This window comes from Podarcis muralis, chromosome 13 (genome assembly GCF_964188315.1).
Source record: "Podarcis muralis chromosome 13, rPodMur119.hap1.1, whole genome shotgun sequence".
NCBI lineage: Eukaryota > Metazoa > Chordata > Lepidosauria > Squamata > Lacertidae > Podarcis > Podarcis muralis.
This window is the reverse complement of record NC_135667.1, coordinates 2,580,252-2,603,596: the sequence shown is the minus strand read 5'-3', so window position 1 is coordinate 2,603,596 and position 23,345 is coordinate 2,580,252. Positions and strand designations below refer to the sequence as shown.

The 23,345-nt window shown below is 46.2% G+C and overlaps 1 protein-coding gene across 5 annotated transcripts in view; it reads left to right on the top strand.

Annotated features, from left to right (window-relative positions):
• The first annotated feature begins 5,005 nt into the window (after positions 1–5,005).
• ZCWPW1 (zinc finger CW-type and PWWP domain containing 1) overlaps positions 5,006–23,345 on the top strand; it is a 58,131-nt gene continuing 39,791 nt past the window's right edge. Inside the window, exons 1-6 of one of the 5 annotated variants that reach the window (XM_077916792.1) lie at positions 12,424–12,706; positions 13,780–14,057; positions 17,609–17,687; positions 18,281–18,335; positions 21,423–21,571; positions 22,341–22,487. In XM_077916792.1, the coding sequence (XP_077772918.1) occupies positions 12,682–12,706; positions 13,780–14,057; positions 17,609–17,687; positions 18,281–18,335; positions 21,423–21,571; positions 22,341–22,487 (733 nt within the window). In that variant the 5' untranslated portion in view covers positions 12,424–12,681. Of the gene's footprint in view, positions 5,065–12,423; positions 12,707–13,779; positions 14,058–17,608; positions 17,688–18,277; positions 18,336–21,422; positions 21,572–22,340; positions 22,488–23,345 lie in introns of those variants that run through there. The other 4 variants (XM_077916791.1, XM_077916795.1, XM_077916794.1 and 1 more) reach the window with 4 other exon arrangements.

Genomic DNA, 23,345 nt, shown 5'->3' with positions numbered 1-23,345 from the left:
CCTGCGCTCGGGGTTTATATGCGCGGAGGGCGGGTCCGCCCGAGGGCACGCCCCCTCCTCGCAGACAGGGCCAATCGGCGTTCGGAGCTGTCACCGCCCGCGTGGATTCTCGGCCAATCGGCGGCTGGGCCACAGGGCTCTCGAGGAGCCGCGGCTCCCCGCCTTCCTCCCGCCTTTTCGTTTCCCTGCGAGCCAATGAGGAAGCAGGGCCGGAGCGCCTGCGGCCAATCAAGGCGCAACACTCCAAGCTAATTTTTCTCCCGAGTGTGGGTGAGGGTCCTCGTTTGCAGAGGGCGGTCCTGCTCAAGCGCCTGTGGCAGCGTTACGTCAGGTTCCAAAGCCAGAAAAAGAAACGACCGACCTAGGCACATCTATTTCCTGACAGATATTATGAATAAAAAGTTCTCAGCGCAGGGCGAGAGCTGACAGCTGCGAAAAATATGCCCCCAAAATCTAGTCAGTTTTTTTTCCAGGCATTGATTTAGCCACCTAACCAAGCTCCCGGATCTTTTCCCCTCAGAAACATTGGCTCTTCCCAAGCGCTACGGACAGACTCCTCTTCAGTCTGAGGGGAAAGGCGCTGTGGAGTGTCAGCGCCTTTCGCCTTCGTGTATAATGAAACTCCACACAAACACAAGCAAAGAACGTTGTTTTGGTTTTTTTTAAGGCTCCCAATATGGACAGTTGTCAAGGGTCACGTGGCCTCGCTTCCCCAGGCCCCCGACGCGCGCAAAGCCCCCTGGGACCTGTAGTTTGGGCTCGGAGGTTGAGGCTTTCGCGCATGCGCAGGAGCTCCTTTTATCTTCCGTGGAGAGCCGCGAACGTGGGAACGGTGCTGCACGCGCTCCTGAGCCTTTTGCCTTAGTGACTTCACGGGTGTGTTGTCGACGGGCCTTGGCAATCTTGGCGGAGGACGCGCTCCTCCTCCCGAGTAGGAAGCCGCCTCCTTTGGCTGCCATTCCTGCACCGAAGGGGGTTGGACTAGATGGCCTTTGGGAGTCCCTTCCGACTCTGTTGATTGCGCTGGCTCGGTATTGCCAAGCACTGACTGGCAGCAGCAGCAGTCCAGGGCCTCAGGCAGAGAAGGGTCCCTTTCACATCACCTGTTACACAAAGTCATAGAGGTGAAAGGGAACTCCCTCAAATATCACCTAGTTGTTGTTGTTGTTTAGTCGTGTCCGCCTCTTCGTGACCCCCTGGACCAGAGCACGCCAGGCCCTCCTGTCTTCCACTGCCTCCTGCAGTTTGGTCAAACTCATGCTGGTAGCTTCAAGAACACCGTCCAACCATCTCGTCCTCCATCGTCCCCTTCTCCTTGGGCCCTCCATCTTTCCCAACATCAGGGTCTTTTCCAGGGAGTCTTCTCTTCTCATGAGGTGGCCAAAGTCTTGGAGCCTCAGCTTCAGGATCTGTCCTTCCAGTGAGCACTCAGGGCTGATGTCCTTCAGACTGGAGAGGTTTGATCTTGCAGTCCATGGGACTCTCCAGAGTCTCCTCTAGCACCAGAATTCAAAAGCATCCATTCTTCGGCGATCAGCCTTCTTGGTGGTCCAGCTCTCACTTCCATACATCACGACTGGGAAAACCAGAGCTTTAACCATATGGACCTTTGTTGGCAAGGTGATGTCTCTGCTTTTTAAGATGCTGTCTAGGTTTGCCATCGCCTTTCTCCCAAGGAGCAGGCGTCTTTTAATTTCGTGGCTGCTGTCACCATCTGCAGTGATCATGGAGCCCAAGAAAGTAAAATCCCTCACTGCCTCCATTTCTTCCCCTTCTATTTGCCAGGAGGTGATGGGACCTAGTTGCTAGACTGCAACTCCCATCAGGGGGGAGCCAAGGCCAATCTAGTCCACCCTGCTGCAAACACACATGTTTGGAGGCCGCCCAGCCCTCCGCTTGAAAGCCTGTACGTCAGGCATAGGCAAACAGCCATCCAGATGTTTTGGGACTACAACTCCCATCATCCCTGACCACTGGTCCTGTTAGCTAGGGATGATGGGAGTTGTAGTGCCAAAACAACTGGAGGGTAGAGTTTGCCTATAACTGCTGTATGGGAAGAGAGAGAGAGTCCTTCACCACCTCCTGAGGAAGCCTGTTCTGCAGCTGGAGCAGCTCGCTCAGCGATTTCCCAAAGGCACACTCCTCCATTGTCTGCTGAGACAGTCAGATGCCAGTAACAACAAATGTATTGTATGTTGCTTGGAGACCTTTGCCATTACTATTTAAAAATAGTAATAATTTTTACTCTTTTTTTAAAAAAAATTTGTTGCTAAACCTTTATTTGTTGTTGACATTCATTTTTTTATGAAAGATTTTCTTGGTTTACAAAAGGTTGGCATTCATTTTAAACTGTTATTATTTGTGAGTTTGCAAACCGCTGCAATTGTATTTATTTATTAATTGTCTTTACATCCATGGAGCTCCCACTCCTCATTTGATCCTCACAACCATCTTCTGAGGTAACTTTGGCTGAGAGAAGGCAGTGATTGGCCCAAGGTCACCCAAATGAGCTTTATGGCTGAGAGATTTGAACCCTGGTGTCTTCCAAGTCCTAGTCTGACTACACTTGACTCTCACAGTGACTTAAAAAAGGTAAAGGGACCCCTGACCACTAGGTCCAGTCGTGGCCGACTCTGGGGTTGCGGCGCTCATCTCACTTTATTGGTCGAGGGAGCCGGCGTACAGCTTCCGGGTCATGTGGCCAGCAGGACTAAGTCGCTTCTGGTGAACCAGAGCAGCGCATGGAAACGCTGTTTACCTTCCCGCTGGAGTGGTACCTATTTATCTACTTGCACTTTGACGTGCTTTCAAACTGCTAGGCTGGGAGGAGCAGGGACTGAGCAACGGGAGCTCACCCCGTCGCTGGGATTTGAACCGCCGACCTTCTGATCAGCAAGTCCTAGGCTCTGTGGTTTAACCCACAGCGCCACCCACATCCCTACACAGTGACTTTAGGGTGCTTTTAAAAAGGCCTGTCATAGTTCAGTTGGGAGAGCATTAGACTCATAATAATAATAATAATAATAATAATAATAATAATAATAATAATAATTTATTTACACCCCGCCTATCTGGCTGGGTCTTCCCAGCCACTCTGGGAAGCATCCAACAGAATATTAAAATACAGTAGTCTATTAAACATTAAAAGCTTCCCTAAACAGGGCTGCCTTCAGATGTCTCAGGGTTAATTTCAGGGTTGTGGGTTTGAGCCCCAGTTTGATCCTCACAGTCCCTTCCAACTCCACAATTCAAATAATTGAAAGCCTCTTTTTAAAATGAAAAAAGCAGGTTAATTCGTAATTGAAAACAAAACCTTGTTGATGCTCTGTTTGCCAACCTTGGAGCAAGGACGCTGGAGGTGAGAGCGCCCGTTTTCGAAATAAGCAAATGAGCCGTCTTCGTTTCCATGACGCTGTGATACAAACCAGAGTTAAAAGACAGGAAGGGCTGTGTATAGAAGGTTTCTTTGAGGGTGTATGGAAACCATGCCGTCTTCTGCTGCTTCTTAGCCTTTCCCCCAATGGGAAAACCCAACAGTGCATCTTCACTCAGCAATCAGGGAGTCTTACTGAAGTCCAGGGAGTTTTACTTAGGATCTGATTTCTTTTCACAGGGCCTGTAAGACAGAGTTGTTCCGCCTGGCCTTTGGCTTGGAATCAACTTGATCCCCTCCCTCTCTTTCCTTTTTCCTTCTGTGATGGAGCTCCTATTTGGGGACTTCCCTGGCTTTTTTCTGCCCCACTTAGGACCAGTCTGGATAGTTGGCCTTGGTGAAGACTTGACGTTTTCATCCCCCCAAAAGTTTTTGATTTGAGTTTCTACTGAAATGAGGCTGCATTTTAATGTTGTTTTTAAGTTGTATTTTAATAAATTGTTTTTATACTTGGTTTTAGCTGCCCTGAGCCCGGTCTTGGCTGGGGAGGGCGGGGAATGAATAAAATTTATTATTATTGTTGTTGTTATTGTTATTACTCCCAAGTAAGCCAGTGGTGCTGCAGCTGTTACCCTGGTTGCCTTCTGACCTGGAAGAGGCCTGGGTTCAAATAATAATAATAAATAATAATAATAATCCAGTCTGGATAGTTGGCCTTGGTGAAGATTTGACGTTTTCATCCCCTAAATTTTTTGATTTGAGATTCTACTGAAACGAGACTGCATTTTAATTCTGTTTTTAAGTTGTATTTTAATCAATTGTTTTTATACGTGGTGTTAGCTGCCCTGAGCCCGGTCTTGGCTGGGGAGGGCGGGGTATAAATAAAAATTATTATTATTGTTATTACTCCCAAGTAAGCCAGTGGTGCTGCAGCGGTTACCCTGGTTGCCTTCTGACCTGGAAGAGGCCTGAGTTCAAATAATAATAATAATAATAAATAATAATAATAATAATAATAATAATAATAATAATAATAATAATAATAATAATAATAAATCCCCATTAAGTTCACTGGGGCGGCCTCACTATGAGCCTGCCTACCTCACAGGGCTGTTGTGAGGGACAAAATGGGGGGGGCACCATGTACATGCCCCCTTAAGCTCCTTATTTATTGCTCAATGCAATAAATAAATAAATGGCACGGAAATGAAAAAAAAAAGCCTTCGCTGCAGGAGGGAGAGCAAAGCAACGTGGGTTTATTTTCAGCAGCGCCTCCCACTGCGCATGCGCGATGGATGGCGTCGCCAGGCTCTTTCCGCCCCCCCCCCACCCGACGAATCTGAGCATGCGCGAAGACCGATGTGTTCCTCGAGGGCGAGCCGAGTCCTCCCTTCGCATTACCGCATTTCCAACTTCTCCCAGCGACGTGACCCGGATTGGGCTGCGGCGCGTGCGCAGTTCGGCTTCCTTTCCCCCTCCTCGCGCCCCGCTCGAGGGTTGGTTTAGGGTGAGGCGCGCGCCTGTCCGCGCGCGCGCCCAGCGGAGGGGTTTTTTTTTTTTGTTTCGGCGCATGCGCGAGAGCGACCTGGGAGGCGTTGGGGGGGAAGGGGCGGGAAGGAAAAGGCGGCAAAATTCTAACCTGAAAAATCGTAAGCGCTTCCCTCAGTCAGTGACCTTGAGTTTCTGCTGAGGTAATTAAAAGGGAGGAAAAGCGCTCCAGTTTGAGTTAAGGGGGGGGAAAAGCAGCAACCAAAGGCCTCTGATTACATATAAGAAGACTCATTTTGCGGGGGTCTTAGAATAAAATACCTCGCTGAGGGGAGGAGAGCGCCTTTTCCTGATAAGTATATGTGAGGAAAAAGGCAGCACCTCAGCATCCAATAATAATAATAATAATAATAATAATAATAATAATAATAATAATAATTTATTATTTATACCCTGCCCATCTGGCTGGGTTTCCCCAGCCTCTCTGGGCGGCTCCCAGCAAAATATTAAAAACAGAATCAAACATTAATAATAATAATAATAATAATAATAATAATTTTTTATTTATTTATACTGTGCCCATCTGGCTGGGTTTCCCCAGCCACTCTGGGCGGCTCCCAGCAAAATATTAAAAACAGAATCAAATAATAATAATAATAATAATAATAATAATAATAATATTTTTATTTATTTATACTGTGCCCATCTGGCTGGGTTTCCCCAGCCACTCTGGGCGGCTCCCAGCAAAATATTAAAAACAGAATCAAATAATAATAATAATAATAATAATAATAATAATATTTTTATTTATTTATACTATGCCCATCTGGCTGGGTTTCCCCAGCCACTCTGGGCGGCTCCCAGCAAAATATTAAAAACAGAATCAAATATTAATAATAATAATATTTTTTATTTATTTATACTGTGCCCATCTGGCTGGGTTTCCCCAGCCACTCTGGGCGGCTTCCAACAAAACACTAAAATACAATAACCTATTCAACATTAAAAGCTTCCCTAAACAGGGCTGCCTTCAGATGTCTTCTAAAAGTCAGATAGTTGTTTATTTCCTTGACATCTGACGGCCCCCAGATTTTGACATCATCATTATAAAGCACAACAAGCAATAAATGAGGTTTATTTTACCTCATGAAATTCTCCTCAGCGGCTCCTGGGTGCTTCGTGTGAGCCGAAAATAATAGTGGCGACAGGCAGCAGAAATAGTAATAATTACCAGTGCTGCAGATATCAGAACAGAGCCTTCCAGAAAGGGGCTTCTGCCGTGAATGAATTATACTCAGTTGGGATAATTAATGTTTATTTCAAAACTGAATGTTGCCTGCCAGAAGCTTTATGTGTTTTGAGCCTTAAACTCACTTGTCAGCTTAAAAAGGGATCCAATGGATCTATCTATCTACATGATTCTAAGTGAAATTTGATGTTATCTTGTGTATTATGCGAAAAAGGGCATCAAAATTTGGCTCAAAGGCACCAAAACGGTGTCTTAAAACAGAAAAGAATTTAGGTTTATCCTTTGTGAGTACAATCCTGCCGACATTCGCACTTTCCCCATTTCCGTTTATTTTCTTGCGACCCTTCAGCTCATGCTTCAACTTCTCCCACTGGGGGAGAAATGTATTGATTTCAGGTTACTTCATCCCAGCTTCCTTCCAAAAGAGAAAAAAAGTGCTTATGGACAATTAAAAAACCCCCACAAAAAACATTAAACACAAGTGAAACAAGTTCTAAACATCCGTAAAAACTGGCAATCGGCTAAAACAGGGAGATCTAGCAGCAAATACCAGTAAAATATAATTTTAAATAAAATAAAATGGCGGTAAAACAGTTGTAGTGATAATATTTGAGGGCAGCTTTTGCCTGGTAACCACCACATGCCTAATCTTCAAAGGTGGCGGGCGAGGGGCAGGGATCCAAGCGGATCTAAGTCGGTGTGGGTAGATTCCTAGGGGAGAAGATGATCCCTATAGATAAGGCCAGCACTGCCACATCCTCCAACAGTTAGTTTCATCAGAATTTTTAGAAGGGGCTTATTTACAATCTCCATCAAGCCATGCACGTCTGTGGGCAGATCATCTCTCCTCTGGAGACACTCTTCAGATCTAAATGTGCTTAATTTTACCTGAATCCTGCCCAGTATATTTAAGGGTTTCTTGGGTGCCCAAGTTGCGGCCCAAAGGATTCCCAAAAGCACCCAACATCCTTGTTAAAATCTGCCGTACAATCCTATAGGGAAGTAAAGCCCTGTTGTTCAATGAGTTTTACTCTCAAGTTAGCGTGCGTAGAACTCTTATCTTTAACAACCATTCATTAAACCCATTTAACTGAATAGATTTAAAGGCACCGGATAACTTGATGTTGGATTGCGGCTTTTTTCAGACAGTCGTTTTTAGATCTTTATAAAATAGTTGGCTAAAGAGCTCAAGATTTTAGACATGATGTATTCAGGTCATTTTGTATTTCGGCCACTGAGATTGTAGCTAAAGAGAGTTTTATTATTATTATTTTCTTGCAATATCAAGATTTGAGGGTTTGGGTGGCAGGGCTGTGATGAAATTCTAGCTCTGTAAAAAAAAAATACTGAACTCTCAATCCCACTTTCTTGAGAGTTGTGTAATCAGAGAAGGAAATAAACACAACCCCACATTTATGATCGCAATGAATGGACAGAAGTCCCTTTTAAGCAAATCCAAATATGCTATTGAAAGATGGGACCGACACATGTGGTTAAAAAAGAAAAGTGTGAGAGAAAACACATTTCACATCATAACTCCCAGACACACCAGCTATAAAAACAAGCTCCTGCTTGTTCTGAAACCACAGAGTCTTTCAGTTTTTCCCCCTCGCAAAATTTAAATGGGTAATATTTGTTTCTCTGGGTTTCATGGAATTGGATCCAGACTATGTTACCAGATCTTGCAATTACATATTTCTCTGTAATTTGTAAAAGAAGTTAGTATAACTCGATTTGCATGTGGTTTAAGAACACAATTGCATTAAGAGCCCTGCTGAATTGCGCCAAAGGCCTATGCAGTGGTGATCTTCAGGGTCCCTTCTAACTCTGCAATTCTGTGATTCAATTTCTATTATTGTTTAGCTCTTGATCTACTCCCCTTCTCATTTGAATTAGATTGGAGTAGTCCACACCAGCGTGCATTTGAATTTGGGGAGCAACTTTGCTCTTCCCCATTCATTCCCAGTAGGCATTCCTACTTTGGGCTCCTTCACACTTCCGCTTGTCCTGCCTCTTCCCCCAGAGGAAGCCTGGCTTCAAGTTACAAAAAGGGAGTTTGTGATTTAAAAACCAGGAAGAACTTTCTGACCCTAAGAGCCATTCAACAGTGGAATATTGTCTCCCTCTGGAGGTAGTGGACCCTCCTTCCTTGGAGGCTTTTAAGCAGAGGTTGGATAACCATCTGTCACCGATGCTTTAGCTGAGATTCCTGCATTGCAGGGGGTTGAACTAGATGACCCCCCCAGGGGTCCCTTGAACCAGATGACCCCCAGGGGTCCCTTCCAACTCTACAGTTCTTTGATTTCTATGAATCGGAACAAACACCAATTGGGCTTTCCATGGAATTGACATTCGATCCGATTCAGCGATAAAGAGTGGGGAAGGGACGCGGGTGGCGCTGTGGGTTAAACCACAGAGCCGGGGACTTGCCGATCAGAAGGTCAGCGGTTCGAATCCCCGCAAGGACGGGGTGAGCTCCCGTTGCTCGGTCCCTGCTCCTGCCAACCTAGCAGTTCGAAAGCACGTCCAAGTGCAAGTAGCTAAATAGGTACCACGCCAGCGGGAAGGTAAACGGCGTTTCCGTGCGCTGCTCTGGTTCGCCAGAAGCGGCTTAGTCCTGCTGGCCACATGACCCGGAAGCTGTACGCTGGTCCCTCGGCCAATAAAGCGAGATGAGCGCTGCAACCCCAGAGTCGGCCACGACTGAACCTAATGGTCAGGGGTCCCTTTATCTTATACCTTCCTGGGGAAAGTGACAGAATGCCTCTCAGGCCTGTGCTTTCTAGACATGAGACAAGGGGAGATGTGGATGAGCCATGGGCATAGCTAAGGGGGGGGGCAGGGAGGAGCAGCTGCCCTCCCAAATCAATAAAAATACATAACTAACTGAGGTTCTGCCCCCCCAACAAAAGGCCTGCCCCCCCAACTAAAATCCTGGCTACACCCCTGGGACGAGCCCTAAGTTGAGTTAGTTGATTCTGTAATGCGGATTAAGTACCAACAGGGCACACACACGGATTTCCCTCTCTCTTTTTTTGGGAACAAGGTGCTGAAAAAAACGTATTTTTCTGTGTATAAGATGCCCCCTATTTTGGGGGACTCAAAATTAAGAAAATGGGAGATTGCCCCCGGGTATAAGACTACCCCCCCTTTCCCCGTCTTATACATGGAAAAGTACGGTAATTCCAAGCACAGCCAGAAACTGAATGAAAACACTGAGGAAGTAGTGGGCATGGAAAAGGACATAGCAGAAAGCGGTGACTGATGTATCCACCTCAAAACACTGAAATAAATAGTGTTTTATTTCATAAATAAGAATCCTGAGTGGAGTGGTTTGGAGCTCAAGCCCCCTGCAATTTATTGGATTGTGCTTGTTATAGCGTAAACCTCAATACAGTGGTGCCCCGCAAGACGGATGCCTCGCAAGACGAAAAACTCGCTAGACGAAAGGGTTTTCCGTTTTTTGAGTCGTTCCGCAAGACGAATTTCCCTATGGGCTTGCTTCGCAAGACGAAACGTCTTGCAAGTTCTTGCGAGTTTGTTTCCTTTTTCTTATAGCCGCTAATAGCCGTGCTTCACAAGATGAAAAAAACGCAAGACGAAGAGACTCGCGGAACGGATTAATTTCGTCTTGCGAGGCACCACTGTATACAGGGAGGAAGCGTTGAGATTTGTGTGGTTTGAGGGTAAAGTCATGCGGACGATGCGAATGGGTTTTGTGAGAACTTTTCAATATTCCCACATATTTGTTTGCTTGTGCTCCTGGGAGGGAAAGCACAACTGTCAAACTTAGATTTCTTACACAGAAATGTATTCGGTGTAGAAAGCCTTGTTTCAGCCCCCATGCAAGTGATATCGGGGGTCTTATTATTCGCCAGTTACTTCCGCCTCATGAGAACTAGAAACCTGTCTTTTTTAAAAAACGAAAAAACCTCACAATATGATTGCTGGGAAGGCAGAGAACGCCCAAGGCACTGGGAAGTGCTCAGAGCTAGTTGCTTCACCGGGCAACTTTTCCTGCTTTCTGATTCTGCCCTCCTCAGAATGCGAAGAAGAGACTCATTGTGTTATATGGAGACTCCGTGTTCTGAAATGAAGAGCAGCCCTCTGGAGTTTCAGGCTCAGAGGCAGCAATGCCGCCCAGGGGAATATCAGTTGCTCAGGAGAGATAGTGAGCGAGACAGCTATTGCCTCCCTGCTCTGCTCCTGGGCTTCCGGCTGGCTACTCTAGTAAGCAGAAACCTGTGTTGTGAATATCTGTGTGCATTTTATTCATAACAGCTGCATTAAACAGGCCTTTGGTCTGGGCCAGCAGGGGTCTTCCAATGTTCTTAAAGACAAGGACTCCTTTGCACCTCTGTTGTGTTCCTGAAAGATCACAGTCCCTTGAACTCACTGTACAAGAGGGTTGAACTTATTTGAGATCAAAGAAGAATCAAAACCAGCCTGGCACATGTAACTGTTGTAAAGCAGCACTGATCGTGGTTACAGTTTTGTTTCTAATTGTGTGTGTGTGTGTGTGTGTGTGTGTGTGTGTGTGTGTGTGTAGTGTGCTGTTCAATATTAATTTGGAATTGTGACTGGTCAGTCAGCTACTGAAACATTTTTGGTGTGCAGAGTGAGCAGCGTTTAAACTAGCGAAGAGTAGATTTTACTTGTAATCACATACATAGAAAATAATGTGGGTAAAAAAACTGGAGTGTTTACTGCAGGAAATATACCTATCTTGGATAGAAAAATTAGCTCCTTTGCTTGCTCTTTTGTTTTCTCAGAGCATAGATGACCTCTCATTTTGAAGTCCAAGAGAGAAGTGTGAGAAGGAAATTGCAAAATAAGTGTGTCACTGAGATAGGAAGTCAGATCACGAAGTTAAAAGTCCAGGGGTAGTCTGGGATTCTGGAGATTCCTCACTCCGTTTTAACCCATGAAATACTACTCAAACTTCCACAGCATCCACTTTGATTTTTAAATAATAAATGAAAAGGCAGGGCTGATGGTCGTATTAAATAAATAAAACCAACACTCCCTTCTTTTTCCTGCTAAGAGGTTTCTGACCACCTGACCAGCAGTATTCACTCTGCTTCCGGGGCCTTGTTGTGTCCTGTATTTTTTTTGACAGGAACGAGGCAGCACTGGCGCCGTTTTAATGGAGAGAGGCCATTTGCCAACTACCGTATTTTTCGCTCTATAAGACGCACCAGACCATAAGACGCACCTAGTTTTTGGAGGAGGAAAACAAGAAAAAAAATATTCTGAATCTCAGAAGCCAGAACAGCAAGAGGGATCGCTGCGCAGTGAAAGCAGCGATCCCTCTTGCTGTTCTGGCTTCTGGGATAGCTGCGCAGCCTGCATTCGCTCCATAAGACACACACACATTTTCCCTTACTTTTTAGGAGGGAAAAAGTGAGTCTTATAGAGCAAAAAATACGGTAAATTTTTATTGATTTAGGGGGGCAGCTGCCCCTCCCTGTCCCCCCTTGGCTACGCCCATGGTCTCTGCCTTTTTCACAATAGGCAGAAATCAACAGGTGGTACCTCTGCAGTGAATCTGAATACCTTACCAATTGGTTTTGGGTTGCTGTGCAGTGCAATAATGAATGTAAGAATGTAAAAAGAGCCCGGCTGCTGGATCAGGCCAAAGGTCCATCTGTCCAGCATCCTTTTCTCACAGTTGCCAGACAGGTGCCCATTATGGGAAACCTGCAACCAGGATTTGAACACAGCTGTGTTCTCCCCACTTGTGAATCTCAGTAACGGGTGTTCAAAGGTATCCTTAGACAGTGGAGGTAGAACATAGCCATCATTATTAACAGCATAAAGGTAAAGGGACCCCCGACCATTAGGTCCAGTCGTGACCGACTCTGGGGTTGCGGCGCTCATCCAGCTTCCGGGTCATGTAGCCAGCATGACTAAGCCGCTTCTGGCAAACCAGAGCAACGCATGGAAACACCGTTTACCTTTCTGCCGGGGCGGTAGCTATTTATCTACTTGCACTTTGACGTGCTTTCAAACTGCTAGGTTGGCAGGAGCAGGGACCGAGCAACGGGAGCTCACCCCGTCGCGGGGATTTGAACCACCGACCTTCTGATCGGCAAGTCCTAGGCTCTGTGGTTTAACCCACAGCGCCACCCGCGTCCCATTAACAGCATAGATCCTCTCTATTTTTTAAAAAAATCAGTTGTACCTATGGAGGAAAGCTATAAGGTCCAATTTACATTTGAGAGAACGTTCGAAGATCACACTGTTTAATTCCAAATTAATATTGAACGGCACACTACACACACACAATTCTGTAAATAATGCTTTGCCTGCATTGAGAACAGCTCACGGATTTTAACTGTGGTTAGATTACGCAGTTGGGATTCCTATCTGAAGGTAGGGTTTAGGAAATGCAGGGAAATCCTGGGGCCGTCCCCCGTCTTTTATCTTCTCAAAGAACATAACAACTCTTTAAAAAGAAAAACAGCTAATCATGTATTTTTATTGCTTTCTCTTCCTTCCCCTTCCCTCTCGTTCCTCAAGTTAGATGAAAAACGCACACCTCCTGGCGTAGACACACCGCTGATACATAATGACAAGTCAGAACAATAAAGGCGGTAAGATCAGTGTGTGCTCCATTTATTTATTTTAAAGGAAGTACTGTGTGGTGTGGGCGTGTTTCTCAGGCGCAAGTAGTGCGCGCGGGGGGGTGGGGGTGGAGAGCTTCTCCTGCTCCACACAGTGCTACAAAGAGCAACCCCACCTGGCTCTTTACCACCACCACTTTCTGCAAGCTCTTAAAGAAATTGCAAAAACTGCTCCATTTTATCCTTCCAGGGGAGGGAAAGAAGTGTGTGTGTGTGTGTGTGTGTGTGTGTGTCTGCATGTAGTGGCGGTGGCAGCAGCAGCAACATGTGTCACTAGATGTGCACTTAAAGCACTAGAGAGAAGAAGATTGTGTTTTCCAGTTAAAATTGTGGTTTTGTTTCCCAAATGATGCCAAAGCCGAAAACTGTCAATTTCACTCTGGTCAAAAGCAGGGGTATGAGACTGACAAAGGTCACTGTATTTTCCCCTCTATAAGACGCACCAGACCACAAGACGCACCTAGTTTTTGGAGGAGGAAAACAAGAAAAAAAAATATTCTGAATCTCAGAAGCCAGAACAGCAAGAGGGATCGCTGCGCAGTGAAAGCAGCAATCCCTCTTGACGTTCTGGCTTCTGTGATAGCCGCGCAGCCTGCATTCGCCCCATAAGACGCACACACATTTCCCCTTACTTTTTAGGAGGGGAAAAGTGAGTCTTATAGAGCAAAAAATACGGTATTCTCTGCTTTGAGAGGGAGTATGAACTCACACCACAGTCTTCCGATGCAGAAGTTTGCTCATATTCTGGAGCATTAAAATAAAAGGATGGCAGCAGTAACCATCCTTTTTTTTAAAAAAAAACAACAACCTTTTTTTTTTAAAAAAAGTCTAGAACAGGATTTAGAAGGCTTGAGCAGTGCCTTCCAGATGTTTTTGACACCACCTCCCATCAGCTCCAGCCTGCACAGCTGGAGACTTGACAGGTTGAGGAAGGCCTTGGGATTTTCTGTCTCAGGCAGCAAAATGCGTTCTGTGATGTTACTATGTTACTAACCATATGTTATGATGTGCTAAACAACATGATGTGTTTTCTGCAACTTCAGGAGCTGGGAAAGTGCCCAAAAGAACGTTTGCTCCCCCAGTAGCTAAACCTCATGAGCTCTTTGCAAAAGGGGAACCGCTAGAGCTCCAGGACAAACAGGAAGGTGCTGAAACTAAAGGCATTCCTGCTCCTCTGCACCATGCCCATGCCCCACGTGACAGAATTGCAGCCAAGCCCCTCAAAACAACGAAAGCTCAAGATAAGAGGAAGAAAGGGAGCCCTCCTGCTAGGACTGTAAAGGAAGAAGACTGCAAGAAGGATCCAGGCATGGCCAGAAATGTAGGTGGTGGAAATGCAGATAATTATCATTATTTATTGAATTTATATACCACTATTTATATTTATATACCGCTATAGGACGGGGGTGGCGCTGTGGGTTAAACCACAGAGCCTAGGACTTGCTGATCAGAAGGTCGGCAGTTCGAATCCCCGCGACGGGGTGAGCTCCCATTGCTCGGTCCCTGCTCCTGCCAACCTAGCAGTTCGAAAGCACATCAAAGTGCAAGTAGATAAATAGGTACCCCTCCAGCAGGAAGGTAAATGGCATTTCCGTGCGCTGCTCTGGTTTGCCAGAAGCGGCTTAGTCATGCTGGCCACATGACCCGGAAGCTGTACGCCGGCTCCCTCGGCCAATAAAGCAAGATGAGCGCCGCAACCCCAGAGTCGGCCACGACTGGACCTAATGGTCAGGGGTCCCTTTACCTTTACCTATTTATTATATGGGTTTGCTCCCTCAAGGGAGGATTTTTCCAAGTCAAATCTTCAGAGCTCTCTCCTTGGAAACTCTTGGTAGATAACAACTATTTTAAAATAGTTAATATCCCACCCCACAAAAACCACTAAAAGTTTTGCCCTTCTCGTTTTCAGAGGATACTTAAGTTGAGGGTTGCTTGGCCTGTGGATAGAGGGCCTGCCATGATTGAGGGAAAGACCCCTCTGCATATGTTCAGAAGCACCCTCATCTTTATTCTTCCATATGCCCCAGGGCTGATCCCTGGCAATGGTTGAAAGCTTGTTAAATTTTGGCTCGGACTGAGCTATGAATGAGTCACATTTACGTCTGTACCGCTAGGGCACCGTGATGATACTTTGTGTAGCTGGGATGTAATCAACATACGTTGTTTCAGGGACCTTTTTCCTAGCTCAGAGTTTTCTGCTGTTGAGAAAACTTGGGAAATGTGGTGTTTGCAGTCAACAACAGAGGCATCCCTTTCTCTGAGGAGGTGTAGACTTAGGACTAATCTACACTGGTCGGTTATAACATTAAAAATGAGTTATAACAATTTGACACCAGTGGGAGCTGCAGAGCTGCAAACTGCTGGCAATGGAAAAATACATTGAGCGATATATAACAATATTTAACGTTGTTTTTAATAGTGTTTTTAGAGATCAGTGTAGATCCAGCCTTTAAAGGCCACATGAAATTTATATTCCTCCCCTCTCTTTTTTTCAGTTGGGGAATAGTTTGCCAGAGGTTATGATTTTCTTTGGCAGTTATTAAACATGGGCCCTGCTAACCTTACTTTTTATGCAAATTTCTTCCGAAGTTCAGTTGTGCCTCTTCAGCAGGCCTTAAGCTATACTCACGAAAGGCGAGAGCACCACCCAGATGTGAATTAAAATGCGTGGAAATAACTTCAGGCAATGAGTGAGTGGTGTTGTGGGAAACAATTAGATAAATTCCTGCATTGCAGGGGGTTGGACTAGATGCCCCTTGGGATGCCTTCCAGCTCTGATACTCTATGATTCTATGAAAACTGTTCCCGCAGGAAGCAAGCTAAACCTCTCTGAGGGAAGGTGCAAAATCTTGCACTGAAGGAATCTCATTATACAGGCCTCATTTTGCAGCTCCGTATTTCTGGGACGGAAGAGTGCTATGGTTATGACCGTCAGGTGCTTGCTTACCATTCTTCCACCAGTAAATACTCAGACCAGTTAACAAGCAAGGCCAAAACCCACCTATATAAATAATACATACCATATTTTTCGCCCTATAGGACGCACCTTTTCCCCTCCAAAAATGAAGGAGAAATGTGTGTGCGTCCTATGGGGCGAATGCAGGCTTCCGCTGAAGCTCTCCGCTAGCCGTGGGAGAGCTGTGTGAAGTCGCGCAGCTCTCCCACGGCTAGCAGAGAGTTGCACGAAGCCGGAAGCTTGGGGCGTGCTGAGCTCAGCACGCCCCAGGCTTCCGGCTTCATGCAACTCTCTGCTAGCCGTGGGAGAGCTGCACGAAGTCGCGCAGCTCTCTCACGGCTTGCGGATAGCAGCCTGTTCTGGGGGCTGGGGTCGGGGGAAGCTCAGGCTTCCCCCGCCCCAGCCCCGCACCTGGGGGGGAAATAATTTTTTCTCTCTTTATTTCCCCCCCAAAAAACTAGGTGCACCCTATGGGCATGTGCGCCCTATGGGGCGAAAAATACGGTAATATTAAATATGAAGAGACATTTAAAACTATTTAAAATGTTCAACTAAAATAATTAAAAAACAGGGCTAAAGCTAGCGATTAAAAACTGGTTTGACCAAAAACGTTTTCCGTTTCTGTCTGGAAGACAATGGAGGGAGAGCCGGGTGAATGACCACAGGGAAGTCATTCCAAAGCCCCAGCCAGGTCCCTCATGCTCATTTCCTGGGAAGCAGAGCCTGCAAGGCAGGTTTTAAAGTGGGGCAGGTTGACCTGGGAGCAGGTGGTCCATGTGGCAACTGGGTCCAAGACCATTTAGGGTAGGGATTCCCAACAGGGAGCCATGGTGCCCTCAGACATTGTTTTTAAAAAACGTTTTTTTAACCACCATGAGTTGGGCTGGGCTGGAAAATAAAGAGCAGGCACATAGACGACCTGCCCTTCCTCCAGAATGTTTCTGGGCCTCACATTTAATCATAGAAATGTCGTGCTGGAATGGACCTTCCGCAAAGGTCATCTAGTCCAACCAAAAATAATACATTTATTTATTCACAAAAGTTTTATTCTACTTGATTCTAAGCAGTTTGCAGTTGTGGGTATTTTGCCTGTATTTTTCTTTGTTTTTTGAGAGGGTTGCTTTGTTTTTGTTTGTTGGGGACGGGTTGCTTGTTTGGTTTTAGTGTTGCCTGCTTTTTATTTTTTTATTTCGTGTGTGTATGTCAGTATTCTGCCTCATGCTTTTTTCGGAGGGGGTTTCTGAGAACTGGCAGTTTTTCTTTTGTGGTATTTTATAGTGACTGTGGGACGCAGGTGGCGCTGTGGGTAAAAGCCTCAGCGCCTAGGGCTTGCTGATCGAAAGGTCGGTGGTTCGAATCCCTGCGGCGGGGTGCACTCCCGTCGTTCGGTCCCAGCGCCTGCTAACCTAGCAGTTCGAAAGCACCCCTGGGTGCAAGTAGATAAATAGGGACCGCTTACAAGCGGGAAGGTAAACAGCGTTTCCGTGTGCGGCTCTGGCTCGCCAGAGCAGCGACGTCACGCGGGCCACGTGACCCGGAAGTGTCTTCGGACAGCGCTGGCCCCCGGCCTCTTGAGTGAGATGGGCGCACAACCCTAGAGTCTGGCAAGACTAGCCCGTATGGGCAGGGGTACCTTTACCTTTATAGTGACTGTAGCTATGCATAAGATACATAAATGGCCCTTGGTTTAAGGCTTTACACTAGCAAACGACCTTGAAAACAGAGCAGTAACAAAGAACTATGTAGAATGAATCCAGAGACAAATACGTTCTGATCATTGGGGACCAAATAAAAGCCTGGACCAGCCGATGTTTCAAAACTGTTTTAAAAGCAGCCCCTCTGCCAATGCTAGCCGGGGGCCTGTGCTTACTATGCAGGGCGTGGTATTGTTGTTACATTTGCTCATCTTTTGGCAGGAAGAAGGTGGCCTCACCGATGCACAGTTCGAGGAGATTGTCCAGAGTGCGCTTCAGAAGCCTTTGCAGGAGTGTATGGGTATGTTGGTTGGGGTCGGGGAGAGACACGAGGGCAGAAAGATGTTGCTGTAACATAGACATGGCCACTAAAATCTGAGGCACTTCACACACAAACACTTGGTCGTAATTTCAGTTGGTTTTATCGCATGGTTCCCTTGAGGGGCAAGGATGGAATGGACAAGGAGTGTTTAGTCCCCCAGAAGGCCCTCTGAATGACCCCTCCCCACAGCAGCAACATAATATTGTGTTAACAGAAAGCAGGAATGAAGGAGGCTACAGACGGAGAGCTGAAACTGGCTTCCCCCCCTTGGTTCCCGCAACTAGATGCTGCTTAAAATCTTGGAGTACTTGCTTTGCCGTCTGCCATGAGTTGTGCCACTACAGTTGCAATCATATTCCTACTTACCTGGAAGTAACCCCCTTGAATTCAGTCAGACTCACATCTGAGAAGCACTATTAATGGCTGAAACTTTGGAAGCCTGTCAACTTTTGAAGATAATGTTTGGGAGCTGGCAGTGATTATCGCTCAAGCCAACATCAAACTATTTTATGAACTCATAATCCTTCAGGGCTTAGCTATTTAAAGCTGTTTTGCTTTTTTATTTCCAGAAGACACTGCGAAGAGAACCATTTCGGCAAAGCCTACTGAGAAACAAGATCTGGGAAGGTGAGTTGCACGGCTGCATATTCGGCCTCGCTGCTGAAGGCGGAGAGCTCTTCACGTTCCCAGAGGCATTCCCAAGCCGTTCCTCAAAATCAATTTCTGTAATTTGCACCTTGAACGTTGTGGGCTTGTGCTTCGCTACTGCAGGGAAGGAGCTGACCAGAATCCAAAGTGCTGCAAGCAAGGAGACCCTAAAGCAGGGCACAGGGAACCTTTTTCAACCCGAGCACCACATTGCCTCCTAGAGAACCTACTGTGGCGGGTGTGTGTGTGTGTGTGTGTGTGTGTGTGTGTGTGTGTGTACCTGGCAGTGGTGGACAGTGCCAGAGGCAAAAGAAGGCAGGGCAATGGATGCAGATTTTACCTTTGCACAGTTTCTACACATACTCTCACCCCCCTCTCTATCCTCCAGCCAGGCAAGCAAAGTGTTAAGTTGTGGGTGAACATATCAGACGACACAGCGATTCTCCAAAAAGCTCCTGTTTATTCACTGGTCAGAACAGAACTGAACTGAAGGGTTCAGCCAGCCTGCTTATATAGAGCTCCACTACAACGCAACTGTAACACTTTCTGTAACTATCCAATCACTGAACGTCACTTTCGATCCCTTATTTGCATATGTGGACCTGGACTATCTACAGTATTCCCCTGTTGGCCCAGGGTGAGAACTTCAATACATAACACAAAGGGCATTATCAGTGGTCAGGAACACATTCCAGCCAAGCACAAACACTCAAGGAGGGCGCAAAGCGGGGCCGGTGAAGGGTGTGTGGCCTGGGGTGAGTTCCAAGAGCCAGACAGAAAGCCCTTTAGTGCTGCACTTGACTTCTAAACCTGACATTCCCCATTCCTGGGTGGACAAATCAGGCCTGTATCCCTCCTATCTTTCACATGGCGCGGTAACAAAGGCTATCAGATTTATGTACCTGACATTGTAAAGCAGGTTTGTTGAGCCTTTCCCCACCTGTGTCTTTAGCAGATATGTGACAAGCAGGAATTCATAAGGTGGAGCAGTTCAGCTCTGGTGATGGAGGAAAAGGGTTGCCTGCTTGGTTGTGCTACTGTGAACGGCGTAGGGCCCCTGCCGGGGAAAAAAGATAGCTGGGAACTTTAGTTAGTCAGTATGAATTAGATAAGAAATGTGTGGCGATTTTCCAGCTAAAAAGCGACATAGGAATGATAATGAGCGTCTTGTAACATCACAGGTAAATCTGAGAGCTTGGATGGTATGGTTTTATTAAGAGGGCAAGGAAAATTATCTCTTGCCAGAGGGAAGAAATGTGAAGGAGGCAGTAAACAAATATTGGTGTTGTGTTCCTGTGAGGGCAGTACAGCTATGTGGAGTTGTAGCCCAAACCATCTGGAGGGCACCAGGAAGGCTGACCTAAATTAATAAAAAAATCATAGATCTCTACCAGCAGTTTTATATTGCGAATTGCTAAACTTGCTCTGATACTCCCTCATACGGCGTATTTCAGTTTATGGGAGTGTTCTGTGTAAGTTGTGTGTGAATGTTATCTATTGAAGGACATAATGTGAAAGAAATGACTGCTATCAGTGTGGGATTTTCATTCACGTTTGCAAACTAATGAAAGCAAAAGCTGATTTAAGCCTCAGTTGTGTAAAAAAAGCCCCGAGACTGCCTACCTGGGCAATATTATTTAGAAATTCAATGCAGGAATCTCCAGGCATGTGAAAATCACGCTTTGGCCTCAAGGTGGTGCCCAAGTACAGGAAATGTCTATGTAGCAGAGTTTAGTTTTAGTTGGTGTTCCCAGGCGCCCTCCTTGGAATATTGTTAAAGAACACCTCCAATGGGAGGATGTTACTATAAGGTTCCAGGGCAACTTAAAATTCAGTTAAAATCAGTTTCAAACCAATTAAGGTCACAGGTTATGGGTAAGTCTTGAAAATATATATCTCAAGTGTCACAGAGACCAAGGCAGGGGTGTAACTAGGCTTTCTTTCACCAGGGTCAAAGACGCTGTTTGGCTGGCATGCGCGCGCGCACACACACACACACACACACACACACACACACACGCATACACGTATTAGCATACACATGCATACAAGCTGGGAGCCTCAATGTCACGCCTCTGCAGGGGTCACCAGGGCAAACCCCAGCCATGGCTCTGGCCAAGGTAAAGACGTGTGTCTTCTGCAGGAGGGACATGGCACTTAACCCTTTCTGCACACATCTTTTCTCTGCCCAAAGCAACTTCCTCTCTGCATCAAGGGGGCTCTAAATGTAACTAATGGTGCCTTTTAGATACACGGGGTAGACAATTAGAGCCGGGAAACAGTGGCAGGGGAAGAGTTAAACTTATTCTCTTAAAAAGCAAACTTTGGGCCTGAAAGAAGGTCCTTTATGTTTCTTGTGAGGGATGTAAAGTTCAGGGAAACCTTCACACAGCATCACTTCCCCTTGGATGAGGAGAGTGCACTCATCTCCATGTTTATTTAGCTACAAATTTTGGGGAATGATCCAGGAGGCTGAAAACTGTTATGACCTAAGTTATAACCTTCCCAGGTTCATAGTGGTGGTGATGAGCGACATTGTTCCTTCCTCTGGGGATGGGGGAGACATTCAAACTCAGTTCTCATTTAAAGGTGAACCTAATTTGCCCTTTCTGAAACACTACGAGAACAAAGCCCCAGCTACCTCTCAAAATTCACATTTCTTTGAATTTTGAGGTACAGTTCTTCAAGCCAAGTAATGCGTCCAAAAATGTACATAGTAGGTTAAAGTATGCACAAACATGTGTGCATATTAGTGTAAATAGCATACAAAGGTATTACAGTTAGGGAAAATTGGTCTGCAAAATTATTGGTCAAAATTTTATACAAGCATGGGTATATTTGGAAAAATCATCACTAAAATGCCGGTGACTTTTCATGAGCACTTAAAAAATTCACAGAGATATGGGCAACTGATCTTCCCACTGGAGAAATGAGAAACTGAGAATTGCTCACCCCTGCTGGAAACATATCAGTGCAACTTGTATCAATGTCCCCAAGCAGACTAGTTTTCAATATTCCACCCTACTGAAGTAGGCCCCAACTGTGTGCTTGTGCTCTTTTCTTCAGGAAGACTTTGGGGGTCTCTCCAGTGGCAGAGGACGTTGTCTTTGGAAAGAAAAGTGAGGTGATTGTTTCAGAATTGGATCAGAAGCGGCATCTGCTAAAAAAAAAGAATCACGGAACACATTCTGTGAATAAGGACAGACAGGAGAAAAGTAAGCCTATGTACATATTACTATTTACTCTGGCTCTAGTACGCTCCCACTGCTGGTGTTTGAAACTATGTACACATGGCTCTGGCACAATTCATATCCTGTGGTTTCTTGATAAACCTTGTTGTTCAAACTATCTTCCATCCGATTTGAAAACGAAAGCCACATTCATTTTGCAGTTAAGCAGAGGTGTATATGCTTGAGTCAGCCACTGAGCATGCTCAGATGACAGTTTTGTGAATAGGAGTTTTGTGGGGAGGGAATGCAGGCATGGAAAAACCAAACAGGTAATGTGCATCAGGTGAAGACACCCTTGCCCTCTCTTTGAACCACAGTGGCGGAAACTACCTTGCTATGTCTTGAACCCCTAATGTGTACATAGCGTAAGTCTCTTGCATGAACAAGCACTGAGCAAAACACACCAGGGATAAACCTCAGTTGAAATGAATAGGGGCTGTGCAAGACGGGAGCAGCAGGTGCCATTGGCCATGGGCCGAACGTGTCAGGGTGGCTGGGAAGCCTGGCAAAGGGAAGTGACTCAGTACCGGTGCAGCCCCAGGGAGAGAGGCCACAAGCCCTGTGTAGGGCAGAGATCCACATTCTTTCCAGTGTTTCAAAACAAGCTGCTGCTCTTGACTACTAGGCAGCTCACAGTTTCCTCCCCGCACTCACCAGCTCCGCTGCTGCCACCCCACCACCGCTCTCCTGGTGTTTTTGCAAAGAGGCAAACACGGGCGCGCACAACAACTTGTTTCTCTTTGTCTCCTGGCAGATGAGAAATCAGGAGGAGACAATGGAGGGCGTAAGGAAAACCGGAAAGGTGCGCCCAAGAAGAAAGTTCAGGGCAACGCCCACGTCCAAGTTGACCAAGAGGAAATGCAGGAGAAGGCGGAGGCAGACCGAGGAGGAAGTGGCTGCAGTGAGCTGAACCCTTCCTGCTGCTCCAGAGGGTTTTTAGGGAGGATGGGGGACAAATGGGGATGGGGGATCGAAGGCAGATCAGCCAGGCTGGCTTCGGAGCTCTGGTGGGCTGCGGCGCTCCTGCCGTTTTTTTGTGCACAGTCCACAGGGGAAAGCCCTGGACGTTTGGCGGGGATTGAAGCAACCTTAAATAACTTGCTGTAAGAACAAGAAAGTGAGCTGAGTGGCCCACTGCTTAAAAATAATAAAATGAAGTGCATTGCCTCACAGAACACCTACAAAGGAGGCTGCAGAGCTGCTGTTGTTAGATATTCCATTAATTATGGGGAAACTGCCAAGGGTCTTGTGGCACCATAAAGACTATGATGGCAGTAGCTTTCTTTCTTGGTTAGACTTCACCTGCATGAAATTGGCAGACACATATAGTTGGGAGTATTGGAGGGTGGGGAAGGGGGTGTAGACAGTGGTCCAGAGGGCTGTGGAATATAAGGCTCTGTGACAATGCTTTTAAGCCAACCATAAATGCAGGTAAGATGAGCACAGCGACCGCCATTCACAGCAGCAGTACTAATAGGTGACATTAGCACAATGATCACTTTGTGAGGTTATTTTACCACCTGTAGTGGGAGACGAAGCCATTCTCCTGATTTCTAGTTCAGCAGTTTCATCCTGAAGTCTCCCTTTCAAGGTCCTTTGTTGAATAATGATATTTTGGAGCCGCAGAGTGCCTCGGGAGATTCAAGACCTCTCTCCCACTGGTTTCTGAGTTGTTGCTGTCTTGGATGTCAGATTTGAGTCAATTTATTATTTTACACGGAGGTTGCCTATCCTATGTATAGAGGGGGGAAAGCATAGA